General features: G+C 37.3%; 2 protein-coding genes and 1 long non-coding RNA gene across 3 annotated transcripts; 2 read left to right on the top strand and 1 right to left on the bottom strand.

Moving 5' to 3' along the window:
• The first annotated feature begins 300 nt into the window (after positions 1 to 300).
• On the top strand, positions 301 to 15490 carry LOC120009196 (cold-responsive protein kinase 1-like). Its single transcript, XM_038859667.1, has 8 exons — positions 301 to 590; positions 691 to 1103; positions 1216 to 1338; positions 1430 to 1557; positions 1683 to 1896; positions 14281 to 14512; positions 14615 to 14765; positions 14887 to 15490. Exons 1-8 carry the CDS (start codon positions 301 to 303, stop codon positions 15196 to 15198), a joined length of 1863 nt encoding a protein of 620 aa, XP_038715595.1. The 3' UTR covers positions 15199 to 15490.
• Positions 15491 to 16742: 1252 nt separating this feature from the next.
• On the bottom strand, positions 16743 to 18372 carry LOC120009198. The gene is made up of 2 exons (XR_005470623.1): positions 18250 to 18372; positions 16743 to 17328 (listed from the first exon to the last, which is right to left on the bottom strand). It is a non-coding gene; the product is annotated as an uncharacterized LOC120009198 (long non-coding RNA).
• Positions 18373 to 18629: 257 nt separating this feature from the next.
• LOC120009197 (mannose-1-phosphate guanyltransferase alpha-like) lies at positions 18630 to 23138 on the top strand. Its single transcript, XM_038859668.1, has 15 exons — positions 18630 to 19027; positions 19129 to 19226; positions 19321 to 19421; positions 19543 to 19621; positions 19755 to 19815; positions 19965 to 20011; positions 20130 to 20222; positions 20357 to 20447; positions 20889 to 20937; positions 21345 to 21464; positions 21549 to 21696; positions 22122 to 22214; positions 22336 to 22404; positions 22556 to 22598; positions 22739 to 23138. Exons 1-15 carry the CDS (start codon positions 18970 to 18972, stop codon positions 22837 to 22839), a joined length of 1251 nt encoding a protein of 416 aa, XP_038715596.1. The 5' UTR covers positions 18630 to 18969; the 3' UTR covers positions 22840 to 23138.
• Positions 23139 to 23464: the final 326 nt, after the last annotated feature.

The raw sequence follows: 23464 nt of genomic DNA on the forward strand, positions 1-23464 counted from the left end.
TTGTTAGGCTCTCATGAGTTACCAAACTGATGAGTTACATGTCATTTTCGTATGTATATTCGGGCACATCAAGATGAACTTGTACGTCAATCCCAGATGACCTTGTACGTCAATAACCATTAAATTAAAGGAACAAATTAAAATTATATAATGGTTTCTTGATAGATATTTGTCCATCAATACTCAATTTGTATTCACAGAATGATCAGTCTTGGATCAATTTCAATATGGTGTGTGGTGTTGTGGGGAGTGGGATTGGGATTGGGATTGGGATTGGGATTGGTGGTTTCAGACCCGCAAATGAATATGTTGAACAAGGGGTGCAGTCAGTACAACGCGACGAACTTTTCAATCTTCAACAGAAACTTAAACGCGACTTTTGTGGACTTGAGAGCTCAATTCACCAGCAACAATTACTTTGCTACAGCCCAGCGAGCTGATGGCACGGACCCTGTCTACGCGTTGGCTCAGTGCAGGAACTACTTGTCCAATTCTGACTGCATCGCATGCTTCGACTCTGCCGCCGCCAGAATTCGCAATTGCTCTGCTGCTAATGGTGCTCGTGTCATCTACGACGGATGCTTCCTCAGGTGTGTTTGTAAAAATGTCTCAGAGAATTTAGCATCAATTACTTTACTCCTGAACAAGTTTGATTTTTTTAAAAAAATATGTGGCTTTCTATGATCAAAGGTATGAGAGCAACAGCTTTTATAGTCAAGGGACACTGGAGGGGAATTTTGGGATATGTGGGAATCAAACAGCATCATCAGCTGCTGCAACTGGTTTTGAATCAAGTGGACAAGCACTCTTACAAGATCTTAAGGTTGCGACCCCAAGGATCAATGGGTTCTTTGCAGCAATTACAAAGGAAGTTGTTGTTGGAAATGGTGTTGGCCAAATAGTGTATGGTGTAGCACAATGTGCTGGAACAGTTGATCGACAGGGTTGCCAAGATTGCTTGGATGTGGCTTATAACAACATTGAGAAATGTCTTCCTTCTACAGAAGGGAGAGCGATCGATGCGGGATGTTTCTTGAGGTACTCTGAAGAAGCTTTCTTTGCTGATAATCAGACTACTAATATCTTGCCCTTCCTGAAAGAAGGTGAGTCCTCTTCTCTTCATAATTTGGGGATTGCTTGATGTATCTTGTGATTCTTGTAAGAGTTTTTCCATTTGAGTGCAAAGAATTCATTATTGGAGCTTTATTTATTCAGGAGGTTCAAGTAGAACAAGAGCAATCATTGGTGGAGTGGTTGGAGGAGTGAGTCTTCTTTTGATTATTATTGCATTACTTGTTTGGTTTAGACTAAGGAGAAAGCAGACAGCAACTACAAGAGGTAAGAAAAAGCCCAAATCTAATACTAGTTGCCTGATAATAGCAACATTTGTTTTCTGCTGTTATGCACTCAATTCTCTCCTCCTTAATAGGTAACATACTAGAGGCAACTGAATTGCAAGGCCCAGTGAATTACAGTTACAGGGATTTGAAAACTGCGACCAAAAATTTTTGTGAAGAAAATAAACTTGGAGAAGGAGGATTTGGAGATGTATACAAGGTGAAGTGATAATATAATTCTCCCCTGCCCTCACTTGTTATGGATTATAACAGCCTGAACTTTACAGTATTGCATGATTTGTTGGTTTGATGGCTAAATGGTTGTTTCCTCTTGTCACTAAATAGGGTATTCTCAAGAATGGAAAAATAGTGGCAGTCAAGAGACTAGCAATAAGTGCATCTCGCAGTGCGAAGGCAGATTTTGAGGGCGAAGTGAAGCTTATAAGTAATGTTCATCACCGGAATCTTATTCGACTTCTTGGATGCAGTAGCAATGGACCAGAGCTAATCCTTGTGTACGAATACATGCCGAACAGCAGCCTTGATAAATTCTTATTTGGTAACTATTTTCCATGCCAAGCCTGACCTTTGCATTATGTCACTAAGGTTAATGTGCAATTCATTTTAATTTGATGCTTATTGCAATATTGTCATTTCAACTAATATTGTTACCAAAGATGAATTCGAAATGCTAAGCATGTTGGCTTCTCTCTTAAGGCGAAGGACGAGGATCACTGAATTGGAAACAACGGTTTGATATAATCATTGGAACAGCAAGGGGTCTAGCGTATCTCCACGAGGATTTCCACGTATGTATCATACATCGCGATATAAAATCAGCCAATATTCTCCTGGATGGTGATTTTCTACCCAAGATAGCAGATTTTGGCCTGGCAAGGCTTCTTCCTGGAGACCAGAGCCATCTGAGCACTAAATTTGCTGGAACACTGTAAGTATATATGCTCTAACTCAACCGCCCTTGCACCCCAACTAAGTGTTCATAGTAGAGAAATTATGCATTTAGTTGATAAATAGAACTTGTATATATCAGGGGATATACAGCACCTGAATACGCAATCCATGGACAATTATCAGTGAAGGTTGATACATATAGTTTTGGCATTGTTGTCCTTGAAATCATAAGCGGCTTAAAGAGCAATGAAATGACACAAGATCCAGAAGCAGAATTCCTTCTCAAACTGGTAATCTCTCATCAATTATCGAAATTCTATCGGAACTTATGCTTGCTTCACATGACAATCAAGAAGCTGACTATCTGCTTATTTCATATTGTACTAGGCGTGGAGACTCTATGAAAGTGAGAGACACCTAGAACTGGTGGACGACAACTTGGATCCAAATGAATATAATGGTGAGGAAGTGAAGAAAATCATAGAACTTGCTCTGATGTGCACTCAGTCATCAGCCAGTTTAAGACCAACAATGTCTGAAGTTGTCGCTGTGCTCAAAAGCAAAGGGAATTGGGAGCATACACCTCCTACTAGGCCCACCTTAGCAGATTCTAATGAAAGGTTCCGCGATGACACAAACACATCTGGCTCATCTACGTCGAATGCCACCGCATCTATTAGTCATGTCTCAGCTCGCTGACTTGTTTCTTTCCCTTCTTTTCCTTCTCATTTTTTGTCTTTAATCTGAAGAAGTTCAATTGTTTCGAATCAGGAAACCCTAATTTGAAATTCTCAAACAAGAAACATTGAATGTTGACATCAAAGACTACTAAGTTATCCTTAAAGACTATAGAATGCCAACGAATGGATGTCAAAAAAAATGAGAATGTTGCATAAGGTGGTGGCAGTTGACACTATGTTACACACCCAAGTATAACTCAAGCAAACAACACTCAACGATGGTTGCCGGATTCGAGATCGGCGGTCTCCAAGATGTAACGAAGCAACACAGTCTAAATTCCTCTTCCCCATTGGCGTAGTTTCTACCCTGTTTTAATACTTCCTCATGATGGGCCTAATTAGACATAACCCAAACACCAATTCATCTCACTAGATTAGGCCCAAGTCTACCAAGTGAGGCCTAAGTCAAACTCAGCCCACCAACCAATTGGGTTGGTGACAATTCATCCCCCTCAAAAAACACCTTGTCCACAAGGTGTTGATAGGCCACCAATAGAACCTTACCTCTGGACCCTCCAGGATCAAACGGAAATGCGTTGGCCATTCTAACTTGACCAATATTTATAGTTTGAACCTGCATTTCCCTAGAATCAACACGGTAGCAATGCTTGTAAGCAATCTTCAAGCCTGTAGTCTCACCCTCAATGAATGTTGATATATTCAATGCGAATTTGTGGGACATCCACCAACTTCTATCATCCACAACTTTAATCACCTTGAACACAACATCAGGTTCATTAGCCAATATTTCCTTGTAAACACAAATGTAACTTGTCCTGCCAAGCTCATTTAACTCCTTGAGTTTGTTGGTGGTTTTTTGCAGATGTGGACGTTGGAAAAACTTGAGCTGCCATCTGACTTGTCTTGGCTGCAAACTGTTTTTCATCACAAGAACTAAGACCACAAAGGCCTTGATTACACATCTCCAATGTAGGTATTTTGTCATGGAGAGTATCAAACTCACAAAGTTCACTCTCAAACCAACCCTTCCTCCATCACTATGACTTCCATTCCCCAACCATGCAACCAACCACTCCACATTCGCTACCCAACCCATCATTTCACCATTGTAAGACTTAAAATCAAGATCCTTCCCTTGCAATTTTGCCAAGCCTAATATCTCTGTAGTTGATGAATCCAGAAATCCTAGACCAATTCTCCCATTCAACTCCTCAAAAGCACAACTTGCTTGGTCTTCATATAATGACACATGAATATGATCAAATAACACCTCCTTTAAGTGTCCCATATTAGAAACCAAATATTGATTTCGTGGCTCCTCCTGCTCACTAATTGCACTATTCTCTTCATCCTTTTTTTGTACACTGTGATCGTTAGATGCCTCCAAGCTTTCCTCAGTTTCTTGTTGTAAAGGACCTATGCAACCTTGACTTTCATTTTCAAGTAAATTACATCCCGTATAACTCTCAGCCCCATTCTGGCAGTCTTCATGTACCTTTCGTCGAACACCTACCAGGCATTGGCTACTAACCAAGAGTTCTTGCGAACTTTGATGTTGTTGAACCTCATTTCCAGTTGTTTGGTAGCACATTTTGACATCAGAGACCTCAATTTCCTTTCTCAATCCACCACCATCTATCTCCTTAGCTTCCCCCTCAATCTCATCTGACACCTCAATTGCAAAATCATGGAACACATCTCTTTTTTTAACGGACTTCTCCTTCAAAATATGAAGTTGAAGCAAGATGTCTTGCATCATCTTCATGGTTACAGCATTGTCCTCCATCAATTTGGTCAACCCTTCACGTATTCCAGCAAACCCAAACCTAATTTGAAGTGCATCTACGAATGTCTCCCAACTATTTACTTGATTTGAAAACTCAGTTTTATAAAACCCATGAAACCAATTATAAGCTTTACCAACCATGTAGAAGGATGCTATATGAACTTTCTGGTGCGTTGGTGTCTCATACACCGTGAAATACCGATTTGCGTCATGAACCCAGGCTGTGGGATCTTCTCCATTGAATCTAGGGAACTCTAAAGAGAAGCCTTGAGCCATCCAACCTTTCTCATCACTAGAAGTTGCTGTCCCGCACCCTTGAAACACAGCTTCCTCGGCAGTTGTCTCCTGAAATCGATTGGAGAAATTCAAACCTAGACAGGCGTAACGATCAGGGAACATCGAACAAACAGCTAAATATGCCATAAATCGATGCTAGAATCGTCTTCCTCTGATACCAATTTGTTACACACCCAAGTATAACTCAAGCAAACAACACTCAACGATGGTTGCCGGATTCGAGATCGGCGGTCTCCAAGATGTAACGAAGCAACACAGTCTAAATTCCTCTTCCCCATTGGCGTAGTTTCTACCCTGATTTAATACTTCCTCATGATGGGCCTAATTAGACATAACCCAAACACCAATTCATCTCACTAGATTAGGCCCAAGTCTACCGGGTGGCAGGGGTCTGCTGTAATAAAATTACAGCAGGCCCCGCTGTAATGGCACTTTTAGACAAAAAAATTTTTTATTTTATTTTAAAAAAATTATAGATGTGTAGTTTATGATCTAACGAATCCAACGGTATATTTTTTGTTCGAAACAAAAATCAAATTCATCGTGATCCAGACACCGAAATGTTTTGAGTTTATATCCGACGGTCTAAAATTGTTAAGCATTTTTCATATAGCATATGATTTTTGTTTTGAACAAAAAATATACCGTTGGATTCGTTAGACCATAAACTACACATCTATAATTTTTTCAAAATAAAATAAAATTTTTTTTTATCCCAAACTGTCATTACAGCGGGGCCTGCTGTAATTTTATTACAGCAGAGCCCCGGCACCCCAAGTCTACCAGGTGAGGCCTAAGTCAAACTCAGCCCACCAACCAATTGGGTTGGTGACACACTAAGAATGTGAGAACCGGGTATGGTGTTTAAGCAACACTTTCCCAATTCCAGCAATGGCGAGTGAAGGTTTCTACACAAGACAGAAGAAGGTTAAAGACCAAATGTCATGCACACCCTTGTGATAGGGGTCATTTTTACATACACCCCTCGTTTTGAATTTATAAGAATTGAGTTATGTGCTTTGATTTCGTGTCATCGCAAGTTCTCTCATCCTTTGACCATGTCGTTTTGGATTTAGAAAAGGAAAAAAGTCAAAGACAAAACGGCATCATTTTCGACAATCTATTATCCATAATTTACCGAATCGGGTATTCGGATGAATTGTCAAGGTTTCCATGTTTTCCATCTGAACAAGCTAGGGATTGTTCAAAGGTCTCAAAATGGCGTCGTTTCAAAGGTTTCAAAATTGACTGTTGGTCAATGATGATCAAAGGATGAGAGAGACGAGGCTCTATCCATTTCAGATCTGAACCTTCAGTGGGGTACTGTTTTTGCACTTCAACTTCTTTTGTTCTCCATACTAGTTAACGTTCATTTTGTCAATTCACGCAATTGTTCTTGTTCTTGTTTGTCAATTTTGAAGGGACACAATTTCAGCCTCTTTCTTTCAATACTCCAAAACCTCTGTTTCCATTGGCTGGGCAACCTATGATTCACCATCCCATCTCTGCTTGTAAAAGAGTGAGCTTCTTTTGCTTCCTATTGTTTTTGTGTAAACATAAAAAAACATGACGCAGCGCAAAGTAATCAAAGAAATACAAGCGTAAATCCTCAAGGACAATCTTGGAATACACCAAGGAAAATTGGTTGTAAATCGAAGAGTTTTATTAACTTCAATCAATAAACCATAACAATAGGCCAAAAGGCTTAAAAGTTCACTAGGAAGACCCTAATTTAAGTAAAAAGACCAATAAAGACCTTAACTAAAACAAAACAACAAAATCAATAATACTTTAACCACCCGTCAGCCTGTCTTAAACAGGGAATTTAAGCATGAAAAGGACCTCAACCGGGCAACCCACTTGGGACGTTAGGAGGACAAAAATCAGTCTTCGGAAACATACTATAATAGCGATTCTGAAGTCCAAGCAAAAGTTATGGTTGTTTCTTCTCTGCAGCTCCTTTACGCTTCCCCTTCTCAATTTCTTCCTTCTTCCAATCAAATTCTTCCTCAAATGCAATCGCCACTCGTTCTACATCAGTCCCCCCCACTTCAAAAGAACTCAACCCCGAGTTATCATCGGGATAGATGGGTTCATCCTTTTTTAAAGCAAACAAGTCAGCAACATTAAAAGAATTTGAGATCCCCATAGACTCAGGCAGATCAATCACATAAGCATTGTCATTAATCCACTTCAACACCTTGTAAGGGCCATACTTCCGGGGCTTCAACTTGCTGTATGTACCTACAGGAAAACGCTCCTTCCTAAGGAACACCATAACTGTATCCCCTTCACTAAACACCTTCATGCTACAATGCTTATCTACTGTAGCTTTATATTTGGCATTCGTTATCTCCAGGCGCTTCCTTACCGCTTCGCGAATTTCCATCACATCTTCAGCCATCCCCTCTGTAGCAACACTGACTCTCGGACCTCTAGACAGCGTCACCAAATCCACCACATGATTAGGAACAACCGAATATACGACAGCGAATGGAGATTTACCAATGGCGCTATGAACTGCACTATTATTAGCAAACTCCAATTGAGGTAGTGCAAAATCCCAATGTTTTGGCTAGTTCACGACTAAGCCAACATATCTTGGAATCCACCAAGAAAGCTTGAGAAAAGCCTCAAAATAACGTAGACTTATTTTATTTCAAAGATTCAATATTCCTTAGCCTGACGGCTTACAACCCTATAAATACTAAAACTATAAAACCCTAATATATATGAAATTATCAAAAAGTACTAATAATAAAATTAGAAATAGACTTCTAATAAGACAAGGAAATAATTAAACTAAGTCTCCTAATTATTATAAAACTACTAAACTAGTCCTACATTAGAACACATATATAGATATGATTTGAATCTTTTGCTTATTTTTTAAAAATTATTTGTAGATACTGAATTTGGCTCAAAATTTTCTGATTTGATTTTATGAGGATCACGAATTTGCATTATATGTATCTTCTATCTCTAATGAACTTAGAGTGTTGTCCCACATCATGCGGGACTAATGCCTTCTTTATAAGGACAAATCCACTCCCTAACCATTAACAAGACATTTTCCTAGGTTTGAGTAGGTTGGACTTCTTAACCCATTTGCTTGGGTCTATGGAGAAACAAAGCCATACAGATCCGATGTATGAGGGTGTGAATTTATAACATAGATTACCAATAAGGTGGCTGTTTGCATTGATATCTAGACATTTTCTTCCTTCTAAACTTTTTACTCCTCTTGTATTTTCCAACGTACGTTAACAGTTTACCCAATATAACCTTTTATCTATTTTTGATCTTAGATACTTGAAAGAGGACATGGTTTGGCGGCTGGTGGGCTAATATTACTTTAGAGGTTTTGATCATGGAGGACAGCCCGGTTTGACCTCTGCACCATTTTATGCTTACAAACACTATACCCATGCACCACTTTGTTCTTTTCACATATTGTACTTTCATTAAGAATGGCTTTGTATATCATTTTTGATACGTCTTATATTCATTTTTGGGCAATCCCACATTTTTTTCTGCTGAATTGTGATGTCTGCTGCAACTTTCCACTGCCAGACATGCTTGGTAATTTCTTTTAGTAGTTTTTGGTATTGGTGTAACATCCTTTGATATGTTACCGTGGTAATTCGATACTTGGATAAATTATGTATGTATTTTAGAGTGCAGAATCTTAGCCGTTGTAGAATGAAGGATCAGACAAGTAATATAGCCGTTAGATGAGGATATGAGGCAAGATTTGATTTGACACCTCATCGTTGAAAGTTGAAACTTAAACTATTGATTTGAACTTTGAAGTGGTCAACCCACTCAAGTCAAGTGCCTTCGCATTCCCGGATTGTCTGGTTTGAAATGGGTCCGGATTCAAACACATAAATTTTATCCGATTTATTTGTCCTGACACTAACTCAAATTAGGTTATTATCCGATTTATTTGTTTGGATTTAAACCAATCCAAGTTTGGCGAATTAAATACATCCAAAATCCAATCCGGGTTAAGGTCCGGACATATAACGTATTGTTGTCTGACCTGGAATTGACCCAGAACCGATTTTTTTCCCACCCTAACATGAGTACTGCATAATTACAACAACTTAGGCTGGTATTTACAATGTCACAAAACCATATATGCATGCACTCATGACCAAAAAACAATCTAACATCCCAAGTCAAAAATAATTCAATTTTTCAAGTGGATTAGAATTATAAGGCCGCTGCTGTAGGTAACACCTCCGGTTCTCAACCACTGATCTTGAGATGTATTCGTATTCCAGGATTGAAAAGTCTTAAGATTCTAAATGGAAAGAATAGACAAGTCTAGATAGTAGCACTCCAGGACTGACAAGTCTAGGACTCTAGATGGAAAGAATAGTCTTGAAAAAAAAAATGAAATTCATATCAAAAAAGACATTAATATTTTGGATTGATATTCAACCATCCAGAATTGGAATACATTTTTCAAAGTGCCGTCGAAATCAATTACTTTTCTTTTCAAAATTATTGAATATTGATGCTCTGTATATTCAATCACATCAATCCCAGATGACCTTGTACGTCAATAACCATTAAAGGAACAAATTAAAATTGGGAAGCATTATTCCAACCCGGGTTTGTTTATCAATTTCCATTAAAATTATATAATGGTTTCTTGATAGATATTTGACCTTCAATACTCAATTTGTATTCACAGAATGATCAGTCTTGTATCAATTTCAATATGGTGTGTGGTGTTGTGGGGAGTGGGATTGGGATTGGTGGTTTCAGACCCGCAAATCAATCTGTTGAACCAGGGGTGCAGTAATTACAACGCGACGAACTTTTCAATCTTCAACAGAACCTTAAACGCCGCTTTTGTGGACTTGAGAGCTCAATTCACCAACAACATATACCTTGCTACTGCCCAGCGAGCTGATGGCACGGACCCTGTCTACGCCATGGCTCTGTGCAGGAACTACTTGTCCAATTCTGACTGCATCGCATGCTTCGACTCTGCCGCCCTCGGAATACGCAATTGCTCTATGGCTGCTAATGGTGCTCGTATCACCTACGATGGATGCTTCCTCAGGTGTGTTTGTAAAGATTGTTATCGTAATAGTAAATAAAGCAGAAAATAGAAAACGATGCTAATATATCGTTTACAGATTAATCAAATAAATTATAAATGAAAACAGAAACAAAGCTTGTAATCTGAGGCATGGGAACCCGAATCTTACTAAGGATGAACTCGACAACCCTCAAACGATACTAATAGTAAATAAAATAGTTGTAGAAAATAAAAACGATACTAATAGATCAATTATAGGTGAATCAAATAAATGAAGCATAGTTTTAAACCCTGACCAGTCCATCGGTTCGACCGTGAAACCCGTGAATCGGTCGCCTCTGCGATTTTTTGCATGTAAAAGATCGTTTGTGCATTGACCCTTGTCAAACCGGGAGTTAACCTGGAAACCCTCGTAACCCGTGACTCAACGGGTTAAGTGAAAAACCGCATGGGCAATAAACCCCTTGGGTTTTAACTCGTGAGGCCCACACAGTCTGGTAGGCCGTTACTTTAAGGCTTCGTTAGTAGTAATTTTCCTGTTTCTATACTATTGCTTTTATAACAGAGTTGTCAAACTAATCTTCTAATCTTATAGATGTGAGATTGTTTTTAAAGGCGTTTTGACTTTTTCTAAACAAATACAGTAATTCATGGGTCCCACTCTGACATCTACTTTCTTTTTTTTTTTTTTTTTTTTTTTTTTTTTTTTTTGAAAGAGGATCATGGACCCAGATGTATTAGATAGAAACCAATACAAACCACTATCAGTGGTCACTTTCTCTACCCATAGGCAGACGAAACACTAAAAAAGAAAGACTACAATCAGAGCAGGAAGAATTAAAGCAAGGCAAAAACTAGAGCCTTGGACGCGACCCAGCTACCAAAAAAAGAAGACTAAACTACTAATAACAGTCCAAGGAGTCCCCAAACCTGGAACTACAGCCCCTAAACACCACTTCTGTCGTCAGAAGAACCTTCCCTTGCCACAATTACCTCCACCTCGGAAGGGACTTCCTCAATCCAAGAAAGAAAAGAGTTGGCCACAATGCCTTTTTGTGCAAGAATATGAGCCGCCTCATTAAGGTCTCTTTTAACATGAGAAACCTTCCACTGAAAAAAGAAACCCAGCAACCTAATTATATCCAAAACAATCACACCCCAATCCGATAAATTGTCAAACGGAGTACGGGGATGAAGAGCATCTATAATTGTTAAAGCATCTCCTTCTAATTGAATTGCCTGAAACCCAAGATCCTTAGCAAATTGTAAAGCAAGAAGGGCTGAAAGCGCCTCGGCCATTAACGGACTAAGAGCTATTGGTCTCACATCAGAGCAAGCTGCCAAAGGAAAACCCTGATCATCCCGAATAATACAGCCAAATCCGGACCGATTAAGATCAGAACACACAGCTGCATCAAAGTTGATTTTCACCACACCCGCTTGGGGAGGACACCAAGATAATAGAGAAGGAACATCCGGAAACATAACCCCTCCCCTCTCCTCTTGTAGGCCATGTAACATAGACTGAAGTGACTCAGAGGCCAGAGTAAAAACTTCATTGGAAGAGGGCAGAGTGCCCCCATACACTTGAGTATTTCGTCGGTGCCAAATCATTCTTTTGTTATTTGATTTGATTGGATTTTCCTTTTTTTTTCACAAATAAATGTATATAAATATTTATGTAATTATTGCAATCATTATATATATAAAATTACTTTTCAAGAATTAATCATTAGTTTATCTAGTCCTAATTATTATTATTTATAAATAAATTATATTATATTGATCCTCTAACTTGCTATATAGTATATAACTATTAAAGTATAAATATTTATTATTTTATTATTTATTAAAAATCCACGGTTCAACCTCCATCATAACTGTTGAACCTCGAAACCCTTGGCCCTTCAGCCATGACAATTCGATGCGGGGGTCGGGTTTAAAAACTATGGTGTGAAGGTCTTGACACCAAAAAAGCTTGGGTGTCTTGGACCCAAATTAGTAGTCCTAATTATGGTTGTCAAAATCTCGATTTTGATCGTAAGATTGTACGATCTTAGGTAACAAAAACGATTCGAATCGATATAAAATCCCAAAATTGATAAGATCTATCGATCTTACCCGATCTTTTCGATTTTACAATCTTACCGATTTTACCGATCTTAACCTTAATAGACTTATGGAGTCATGTGCTTATGGGTTGTGGTTTACTAATAATGTGCTTATGTTTCTAATCCTAGTTTTTGTTGAAAAATTGGTTCTAATCTATTAACATGAAATATTTTGCACAATTATTGTGCTTGCTTTTCATAGTTATCTAGAGGTCCTCAAAAATAATTACAATTTTATGAAATATTAACATATCTATAAATAAATAATAATCACATTTTTGAATTTTTTATTACCTATAAACTATAGTATATTATATCATGTTAATTATTTATTTAGAAATAAGTAATTATATTATTTTATATTTATTTTTAAAATTTTATAAAATCTTATGATTTCACGATTTGATTTTGCATGTCTTCCATCAATTTTATATAAAATCTCAATTTTGACAACCTTGATCCTGACACTCATCTTTATATACTAGCAAACTTGTTGCTAAGTAAGCAACGTGGGACATTTGCAACATACACTTGTATCTTGTAGGTATATTGAGCTATTCACACAATAATTTTTTTCCCGACAAAAATGTCTCAGAGAATAATAACATTATACTACTTTACACATGTACAAGTTTGATGTTTTTTAAAAAAAAATTGTGGCTTTCTATAATCAAAGGTATGAGAGCAACAACTTTTATGGACAAGGGACAATGGAGGGGAATTATGGGACGTGTGGGAATCAAACCGAGTCATCCGCTGCTGCGACTGCTTTTGAATCAAGTGGACATGCACTCTTACGAGATCTTAGAGTTGCGACACCCAGGATCAATGGGTTCTTTGCAGCAATTAACAAGGAAGTGGTTTTTGATGGAGACGGTGTTAGCCAAATAGTGTATGGTGTAGCACAATGTGCTGGAACAGTTGATCAACAGGGTTGCCAAGATTGCTTGGATGTGGCTTATAACAACATTGAGGGATGTCTTCCTTCTCCAGAAGGGAGAGCGATCGATGCGGGATGTTTCTTGAGGTACTCTGGAGAGGCTTTCTTTGCTGATAATCAGACTACTAATATCTTGCCCTTCCTTAAGGAAGGTGAGTCCTCTGCTCTTCTTAATTTGGGGATTGCTTATTTATTCTGTATCTTGTAAGAGTTTTATCATTTGAGTGCAAAGAATTCAGTATTGGAGCTCTACTTATTCAGGAGATTCAAATAGAACAAGAGCAATCATTGGTGGAGTGGTTGGAGGAGTGAGTATTCTTTTCATTATTACTGCATTACTTGTTTGGTTTAGACTAAGGAGAAAGCAGAAAGCAACTACAAGAGGTAAGAAAGAGCCCAAATCTAATATACTAGTAGCCCTTAATAGCAACATTTGTTTTCTGCTGTTATGCACTCAACTTCTCTCCTTCTTAATAGGTAACATACTAGAGGCAACTGAATTGCAAGGCCCAGTGAATTACAGTTACAGGGATTTGAAAACAGCAACCAAAAATTTTAGTGAAGAAAATAAACTTGGAGAAGGAGGATTTGGGGATGTATACAAGGTGAAGTAATAATATGATTCTCCCTTGCCTTCACTTGTTATGGATTATAACATCCTAAACTTTACATTAGTGTATGATTGGTTGGTTTGATGGTTAAATGGTTGTTTCCTGTGGTCACTGAATAGGGTATTCTCAAGAATGGAAAAATAGTGGCAGTCAAGAGACTAGCAATAAGTGCATCTCGCAGGGTAAAGGAAGATTTTGAGAGCGAAGTGAAGCTTATAAGTAATGTTCATCACCGGAATCTTATTCGACTGCTTGGATGCAGTAGCAATGGACCAGAGCTACTACTTGTGTACGAATACATGCCAAGCAGCAGCCTTGATAAATTCTTATTCGGTAACTATTCTCCATGCCTAGCCTCACATTTGCATCATGTAACTCATGAAAGAAAGTTTCAGGTGTAAACACTCCAGTGTACTAGGCTTAATGCCTGAACAACTCATTTTGATGCTTATTTCAATATTATCATTTCAACTAATGCTACAAAAGAGGAATTCGAAATGCTGAGCATGTTGGCTTCTCTCTTAAGGCGAAGGGCGAGGATCACTGAATTGGAAACAACGGTTTGATATAATCATTGGAACAGCAAGGGGTCTTGCGTATCTTCACGAGGATTTCCACGTATGTATTATACATCGCGATATAAAATCAGCCAATATTCTCCTGGATGGTGATTTTCTACCCAAGATAGCAGATTTTGGCCTGGCAAGGCTTCTTCCTGGAGACCAGAGCCATCTGAGCACTAAATTTGCCGGAACACTGTAAGTATATATGCTCTAACTCAACTGCCCTTGCACACGAACTAAGTGTTCATAGTAGAGAAATTACGCATTTAGTTGATTAATATCACTTTTATATATCAGGGGATATACAGCACCTGAATACGCAATCCATGGACAATTATCAGAAAAGGTTGATACATATAGCTTTGGCATTGTTGTCCTTGAAATCATAAGCGGCTTAAAGAGCGGTGAAATGACACAAGATCCAGAAGCAGAATTCCTTCTCAAATTGGTAATCTCCTATTAATTATCAATATTTGCTTCATGTTAAACTTCAAAATTATGTTTGAACTTATGCTTGCTTCACAAGACAATCAGGAAGCTGACTATCTGCTTATTTCATATTGTACTAGGCGTGGAAACTCTATGAAAGTGACAGACACCTAGAATTGGTGGACGACAACGTAGATCCGAATGAATATAATGGTGAGGAAGTGAAGAAAATCATAGAGCTTGCTCTGATGTGCACTCAGTCATTAGCCACTTCAAGACCAACAATGTCTGAAGTTGTTGGCATGCTCAAAAGCAAAGGTAATCGGGAGCATACACGTCCAACTAGGCCTGTCTTAGCGGATTCTCATCAAAGGTTCCCCGATGACACAAGCACATCTGGGTCATCAACCTCAAATGCCACTGCATCTATTAGTCATATCTCAGCTCGCTGACTTATCTGTCTATCTATATACTAAAATGCGTGGGATGTCTGTACAACTTCTCGCGAGTTCCTCTTGATTTGTATACTCACACGGTTTGGCTTTGTGTGTGCTTTGGTTTGTGGAACCCACATTCTCTTCTTTTTCTGGTGTTGGCGCGTGACTGAGATTCATGCATGGGAGACACCTGTTATTGCTGAATTCCTAAGTTTGACAAGTGTTGCTACTTTCAATTCTTCCACCCGTTTGTGTTTCCATTTTTGTGCTCTATTATGGGCTCTGTTTATATACATTTGAGTGGGCTTGCTTATAAACATTTATATTATGGGCTCTGTTTATATACATTTTAGTGAACTCTCTTTATATATATTTTAAGCTCTTATTATGTAGCTTAGTGACATCTCTTCCTCATATAAACAATCTATCTTAAGAGGTACGATCTGGACCGACTTGCCTTGGCGGTACTGGGGAAAAGATTTCATGTTGACAGGCCTAACTCCTATGTGAAGTCTGGTTTGGTGATCGATTTGTTTCTTGTCTGACTTCTGCTTATTGCTTGATATGGTCTACTTTGGTTTTGCATTTGCATAAACTGTTCTCCCAAACAATATAAGACAGTAATATTACATAACTTTTGTCATCCGATAATTTTGATACAAATTAATTAAACTGCAATTAAGTAATTAATCCAACTGGTAAGATATCTTGGTATTCGGCTCAGCTCATTCAATTTTACAATTGAGTTCTTTCGCTCAGTTAGACATAGCTTAACGTAGATAACATGGCGACTTTAAAGAGATTAGGAGTGTTAATAATAATCAAAACAAAAGGCGTGTATTGGAAAATTTAAGTGCATAATCCAGTTTGGAAATAATATTGCTTCAAATAGACTATGTGATATTCAACAAGTAACTTGGACATGTAAGTCAACAAATTATTGATTGATGATCAAATTAGAAAAAAAAAAAAAAACATCTTTGAGGGAATTCTAACCTTCTCAAATTTAGAGATCATAGGGAAAAGAAAATAGAATAAGTCATTAGAAAGAATTTTTTTTGAAAAAATAGGAGAAATACTAAAAAAAAAAAGCGAAACTATAATGCTAAATTTATAGTTTTAACATGAGGTATATCGATAATAATACATATGAATGGAAATATTTGATTATATATATATTTGAGCGTAAATAAACTACAAACAAAATATTTTATTACAAAGATAAAATTGTGATTTATTTTAAAAGTTGAAAAATACTATCAGTAAATTTAGATTTAATTGTAAATTATGTATGAAATTCAAAAGAATAATAGTATTTATAAAATTCACTTCAGAAAGATGAATATCAAGATAGTACCATGTTAAGATTACTATAAAGAATCAAACGTATCACACATGTCACAAATACAAGACACTCAAGCGATTGTAAGCTGAGAAATCTTCTTATGAACAGGAAAGTAGATGAAATAGGTGCATAGAACAGTAACATATAGAACACGTGTCTAAAACCCGTTAAGTATTGATAAAGGTAAATTTACAGGGCATGATAAGAATTGTAGTAGTGGCAAACATTTGGATTTGTGGGAACAAATATAAGATTGCATTTGGTCGGCACTTGTCTATATAAATTGGCCATAAGGTAACAGTCTAGAATCCATAGCAAGACATAACCAAAAATAAAAAATGGAGAGAGAGTTTATTATAGTGTCTAAAAGCATGATTCTGGAGGATGTAGTAGCTAAATTAAACCTGCCTCCACCTAACTTTATGTACACTACTCTTCGCGACTCAATAAAATTGACGTTGGAGATCATAGATGCACATCAAGGGATTACCCATACGATTCATGAGAAAATTAGACCCGGAGAACAAACTGTCGAATTAATGGAGCAACGAGCCTCTTGTACGATGATAGATGAACTACAAATAGTGTACAATTGTGAAATTCACAACTACAATTGAGATAAGCATATGTATTATTATGATGGATTAGCCAGGGCCAGTCTGCAATTGAAAGAAGCTTATACTGAGATTCGAAATTTATAGTGGCAGATGGAGATCAAAAAACAAACAAATCACAGGTACCTTAACGAGAATGAATTACTTACCTATCAACTCCAGAAGATACAAAGAAAGTATAAGGACCTAAAAAGGAATGTCACCAGAACAAGTACTGGATCAAGCAAAACATGACATGTGTAATAGTTTACAAGCTTCATGGGTTAATATGGATGTGAATATGTTATATATTGTGTAATATTGTTAATATGTATAATAAGTTTAGAAGTATGACATGTGTAATAGTTGTATATAGAAATGAGAAGGATGTTTTGTATACACTAAGTTTACTTTAATTTGAAGTTGATCTTTAAAGTTTAAGTAAAACTCTTATTAAGTGTATCTCAAATAATTAGAAGGGACTACTACTCTTTGGTATTTAAAAATAATATCCAATCCCAATTAAAATCACAAGAGAAATAATGAAATAAATAGTAATCACAAAATTGAACCTTTGATTTAGCTTCATAAAAATAAATGAAATAATAGGTAACTCAGTAAATTTGCAAGTCAATTACTTTGTTTTTCTTTATTCTTTTTCAAGTGCGAGAGATTTCTGGAGTCACATTAGTTGAACCACAGACATGGATTTGATCGTTGTTTTATTACCGACAGAACAAATCATAAAACATACATTTTCTCACCAACAAATACTCCTCCAAAACTAATATAAGAAAAATGTCAAAAAGAAATTCACCCACGCTTTTGCACGGGTGGAGCTAGTATATTTTGAAAATTTGTGACACTGTTCTACAAAAGCCCCTTGTTTCCCTTCTTTTCCTTTTCATTTTTGTCATAAATCAGAAGTTGTTCAATTGTTTCGAATAAAATACCAATCACAAAACCCAAATTTGAAATTTTAATTCAACAAGAAACATTGAATGTTGACATCAAAGAAAGTAGAATGCCAACGAATGGATGTCAGAGAAATGAGAATGGTGCGTAAGGTGGTGGCAGTTGGCACTAAAGAACTTGCAGAGTTGCAGAGAATAGGTGATTTGAGTGTACCTGAACCCATAGGAAGAAATGAGTCAACGAAGATCAACTCAAAATTGGAGCTTTATCTGTAATTTGGCTTGAAACTGGGAAAAGCTTCTCTCTTGAGTCTTCAGTTGGATAACTATAAACTGCTCGCTCTACATGGTAAACAAACTCAGTCATGTGCAGATTAGGGTTTATAAGAGGTCCTTTCAACGCACGTTAAAATACGGAACATAGTGAACAGGAAATACAGTGGTAGCGCTTGTATTTTCAGGAACTATACGCGCGAGTGAAGGTTTCTGCACAAAAGAGGAGAAAATTAAATACTGTGTTGAATCCCGTTAACGCATCTAACGGTAGTTGGGGTGTCCGTGTTGATTTTCTTATTTAATTTACTTATTTTCTTACATTCAGCCCTTCTTCGTTTCGCTTTTTCTCCAAAACAAGCCCAAATTTTGTATCGAGTTACTGTACCGATTGACAGTTAAACCCTACCAGAGTCGTAAAGTTGCGTCGTAAGGTGTGGACTTTGGACAGCTGGTTTTAATTCATACGCATCTTTGGATGGCCAATCAGGACGAGAGAGACGAGGCTCTATCGGTTTCAGATCTGAACCCAACTCACGTTTCTTCAATCTGACGCTGAAACTACTTTTCTTTTCCTGTAATCAAGGGAAAATTAGAACGACTAGCATAAGTGTTTAAGCTGAAGGTGAGGTTGGGGAGCTCAAGATCTGAGGTTTTGGACATGGAGAGCTCGGAGGAGAAGGTCGTCGCTGTTATCATGGTGGGTGGACCCACTAAAGGTAGTGTTTTTGCACTTCAACTTCTTTTGTTCTCCATATTAGTGAATGTTTATATTGGCAATTCACGCAATTGTTCTTGTTCTTGTTTGTCGATTTTGAAGGGACACGATTTCGGCCTCTTTCTTTCAATACTCCGAAACCTCTGTTTCCATTGGCTGGGCAGCCTATGGTTCACCATCCCATCTCTGCTTGTAAAAGAGTGAGCCTCTTTTGCTTCTTATTGCTTTTGTATACATAAAGAACAAAAAGCTATGATTTGAATCTTTTGCTTATGTTTTCTTTTTTATTTGTAGATACCGAATTTGGCTCAAATTTTTCTGATTGGATTTTATGAGGATCGCGAATTTGCATTATATGTCTCTTCTATCTCTAATGAGCTTAGAGTACCAGTAAGGTGGCAGTTTGCATTGATCTAGACATTTTCTTCCTTCTAAGCTTTTTACTCCTTCTCTTGTGTTTGCCAATCTTAACAGTTTACTCAATATAACTTTTTATCTATTTTTTTTTTATCTTAGATACTTGAAAGAGGACAAACCACATGGTTCGGCTGGTGGGCTCTATTACTTTAGAGATTTGATCATGGAGGACAACCCGGTTTGAGCTTTGCACCATTTTATGCTTACAAACACCATATTCATGCACCACATTTGTTCCTTTCACATATTGTGCTTTCATGAAAGATTCTTCTGTATATCATTTTTGATACCTTATATTCATTTTTGGGCAGTCCCACATTTTTCTGCTGAATTGTGATGTCTGCTGCAATTTTCCACTGCCAGACATGCTTGGTAATTTCTTTTAGTAATTTTTGGTATTGGTTTAAGCATCCTTTGATAGTTTGATATGTTATTGTGGTAATTCCATAATTGGATAAATGATGTATGAATTTTAGAGTGTAGAATTTTAACCATTGACCTTCACTGTTCATTCCTTGCAGATGCGCATAAAAGATATGGTGGGATGGGAACGTTGTTAGTGATAAAGGTTTTTGCATTCACAAACTGCTATATAGTCTCCTTGAATAATCATGTTAAAAAATGCACTCCTATGCAAGTTCTGCTCCTCATCATGATGATCCATGTATTTTTTGCATCTTGTGCAGGTTTCTGCCGAGTCAGCCAACCAGTTCGGAGAGTTAGTTGCAGACACAAGCACCAAAGAACTGTTGCATTACACGGAGAAGCCTGAGACTTTTGTAAGTGCATGAAACAGATTTTGTTCAGCATATTGTGAATCATGAAATAATTCGTCGGGTATGAGTTTCAAATCTGTTTTGAGTTTTGTTGCCTATAATCGTGTTGTTTAGTTTCATAAATACATTATTTTCAGGTGAGTGATCTGATAAACTGTGGTGTTTACATCTTTACGCCGGATATATTTAGAGCCATTGAGGGTGTTTCCACTCATCGGAAAGAAAGAGGTTAGTTCCTTGATGTTATAGGCCTCAATTAGTTCTTCATACTCCTACAAACTACAGATTTTGTCATTGCTAATGTGTAGTAAAGTTGTGTTAGGCTTACTATTTAAAAATACAGAAAAAGGAAGAGGAAATAGGGTATTACATATTTACATTGACTAGCTTTTTGAGAAGCCTCACAAACAAAACTACTTCTCAAAATGTGCTTTTGATTGTTCATCGGGAATGGCGCTTTGAATCCACTGCTCTTAGGGAAGATGGTGAAAAACTTGACTGATTCCCCCAATTGAACATACTATTGTTTAGGAGTTTTGTGCTAAAAATATTGGACACGACAATAATTGGAAAAGACTTTTAAGATTTGCTTCATCATATGTAGCACGCATATTGTTTCATTTCATGTTTCACACTTTTGGTTGCTGATGTGTATTTTGTTAATTGCAGCAAATCTTCGCCGCTTATCTAGTTTTGAAGCTCTTCAATCTTCAACAAGGTTGACCTCTCACTGATAGTTCCGTTTGTGTTTGAATTATTGGTTCATCCCTTGTTTTCTCTTCTAGATATGTGCAAAAGAAGTGAGCAAAGCATACATGAGTTAATTGAATTCGCGTCAGTGATTCAGTTTTCTAATTTTGATTCTTGGTTAAATATGTAAAAGACGTACTTAAAAGGTATCAAAAAAGTACATGAATACCAGTGGTTGATGTTTTGAATTTCCACATGTCTCTCAGAATATTAAGACAATTTGTATTACCAGTCTTGCTAACATGGTGATACGTCTTATGTTTACTTGCAGTTCACTCACATATGGATTACTAATGCAATGTTGAATTCTTGATTTGTTGTCTTTCTGTAGTTGTGGTTCCACTCACCCTTATGCTGACATCTATCTTTCTACAGAACCACCCTTCCTTCAGATTTTGTTCGCTTAGATCAAGATATTTTGTCTCCTCTTTCTGGAAAGAAGCAGTTGTATACATTTGAGACCATCAACTTTTGGGAACAGATAAAGACACCGGGGTAAAGTAATTTGCTCAATGTTTCTTCTCTTTTCCACGGCCTTAAACCACCGTTTACCATCTAAATCTGTGTCCAATGTTGCAGGATGTCTTTAAAATGTTCTGCTCTGTACTTGGCCCAATTTCGGTCTACCTCCCCCCATCTTTTGGCTAATGGAGATGGAACTGAGAGCCCTGTGATCATCGGTGATGTTTATGTTCATCCATCAGCAAAAGTGCATCCAACTGCAAAGGTATTTTCATAGCATATTCTTTAAAGCATAAAAGCCGTAGGCATAGTGGTATTTTTTAGGCCACTACATGGTATTTAAATGTTGTTAAGCAAGTGTTGATTGGGTAGCCATTTGTTCTCCGTCCATTTACTTTAGCAAACCATTGAAATGTCTGTTTCTCAAACGGATGTTGTGCTCTTTCTCGCAATTCTCTGTGCATAATAGCTTTTTATGTGACTGTTATCACCCTGAAAGCGGTAAATTCACACCCCAAGGGGCTTTGATCCTGCAAAGCACAAGGACATCTATTCCTAACTCATATCTGTTAGAATCAAACTCTCACGATTTTGGTCCTTGTATTTAATTCTTCTACTTTCAATGATTGACTTAATAGTTGTCTCCCCTGTATTGTTTACTTCTGATACATGAGTTGCTACTCTTGACAGATTGGTCCCAATGTCTCTATCTCAGCAAATGTTCGGGTAGGTTCAGGTGCAAGGCTTATAAGTTGCATTGTCTTGGATGATGTTGAAATTAAGGTATGGGGAAGTAAAACTAATGAGTAATGACATATGGATACGAATTTTGTTCAGTATGTTGATGATAATTAATCTATTCTGTTTTGAGTAAAGCATAATACACGTTACCATGCACTGACAGGAGAATGCTGTTGTTTTAAATTCCATTGTTGGATGGAAATCATCTCTGGGTAAATGGGCACGTATTCAGGTAAGTTCAATGACTTTATTACATCGTTTTTAGATCATAGATTTTTTCTTTTGATATCCCTTACATTTGTTTAGCAGACTGCATGATCTGAATTTGTGCCTCTTATTCACTTAATGTTATGGCTGATTTGGAGTTACTTTGACTCGTTCAGGCAGACGGAGATTACAACTCTAAACTCGGGGTTACAATCCTTGGTACTCGCCCTCGCCCTCGCCCTCGCCCTCGCCCTCGCCCTCGCCCTCGTTTGCCTCTGCTATTGCTTTATATCTTTTGTCGCAAATGTGATTACCCTATGCACTTGGAACAACTTTTGATTCTTTTAATCCTTATGCAGGAGAAGCTGTAACCGTGGAGGATGAAGTAGTTGTGACCAATAGCATTATCCTTCCAAATAAGACCCTTAATGTTAGTGTACAAGACGAGATCATCCTATAACCATGACAGACAGATTTGAAAGGGCCTCATTGTTGAGTGAGTTCTTTTCAGGGGAAAAAATGTTAAGTCATTGTACATTAAGACACCTGCAGTCTTACCAATTCCCATATTTTTTTATCTCAATTACCCCAAATGTTCATCTAAATGTTGGGATGAACGCACACCATAAAAAATCATAGGGATACTCAGCTTTTCGGTTTTTGTGAACTCCAATGGTTTGTAGATTACAATGTCTTGTAATCTCAAATAAGAAACAAACGTCTTGCTGTTTCAAATAAGAGACAAAAGTCCTGTGATTATGTTTGTTGCTCATTTTATAATAATTACTGCGCATTAGCATGGTAGCCGTAATTTATCAAATATATAATTCTAGTTGATAAGAATTCAAACTTCTAAATTAATTTGTCATTTGACATTGAAATCAGGTTTTCTTAGTCATTACCCTCCATTTGTGACAGCCTTCTTGATCATAATTAGTCATCAGAGCTAAAACATTAAGTATGTTCTTTCCAAGCTGGTAAAGGATTTTCTTACTAGCTCTTCCATCCCTGTGAATACGTTGATGCACTTAGTGGAGCATATCTGGATTCTCATGAACAAATCAGAATGGCTGGTGAGAGTCAAG

The sequence above is a fragment of the Tripterygium wilfordii genome, chromosome 11 (assembly GCF_013401445.1).
Source record: "Tripterygium wilfordii isolate XIE 37 chromosome 11, ASM1340144v1, whole genome shotgun sequence".
NCBI lineage: Eukaryota > Viridiplantae > Streptophyta > Magnoliopsida > Celastrales > Celastraceae > Tripterygium > Tripterygium wilfordii.

What these genes read in the sequence shown, in the direction of transcription:
- LOC120009196 (XM_038859667.1), top strand. Translation starts at nt 301, where the DNA reads ATGAATATGTTGAACAAGGGGTGCAGTCAGTACAACGCGACGAACTTT. An exon ending in TACGACGGATGCTTCCTCAG is followed by an intron (nt 591 to 690) that starts GTGTGTTTGTAA and finishes CTATGATCAAAG; the next exon opens with GTATGAGAGCAACAGCTTTT. An exon ending in CAGAATTCCTTCTCAAATTG is followed by an intron (nt 14,766 to 14,886) that starts GTAATCTCCTAT and finishes ATATTGTACTAG; the next exon opens with GCGTGGAAACTCTATGAAAG.
- LOC120009197 (XM_038859668.1), top strand. Translation starts at nt 18,970, where the DNA reads ATGGAGAGCTCGGAGGAGAAGGTCGTCGCTGTTATCATGGTGGGTGGA. An exon ending in TCCACTGCCAGACATGCTTG is followed by an intron (nt 19,816 to 19,964) that starts GTAATTTCTTTT and finishes CATTCCTTGCAG; the next exon opens with ATGCGCATAAAAGATATGGT. An exon ending in GAACAGATAAAGACACCGGG is followed by an intron (nt 21,465 to 21,548) that starts GTAAAGTAATTT and finishes CCAATGTTGCAG; the next exon opens with GATGTCTTTAAAATGTTCTG.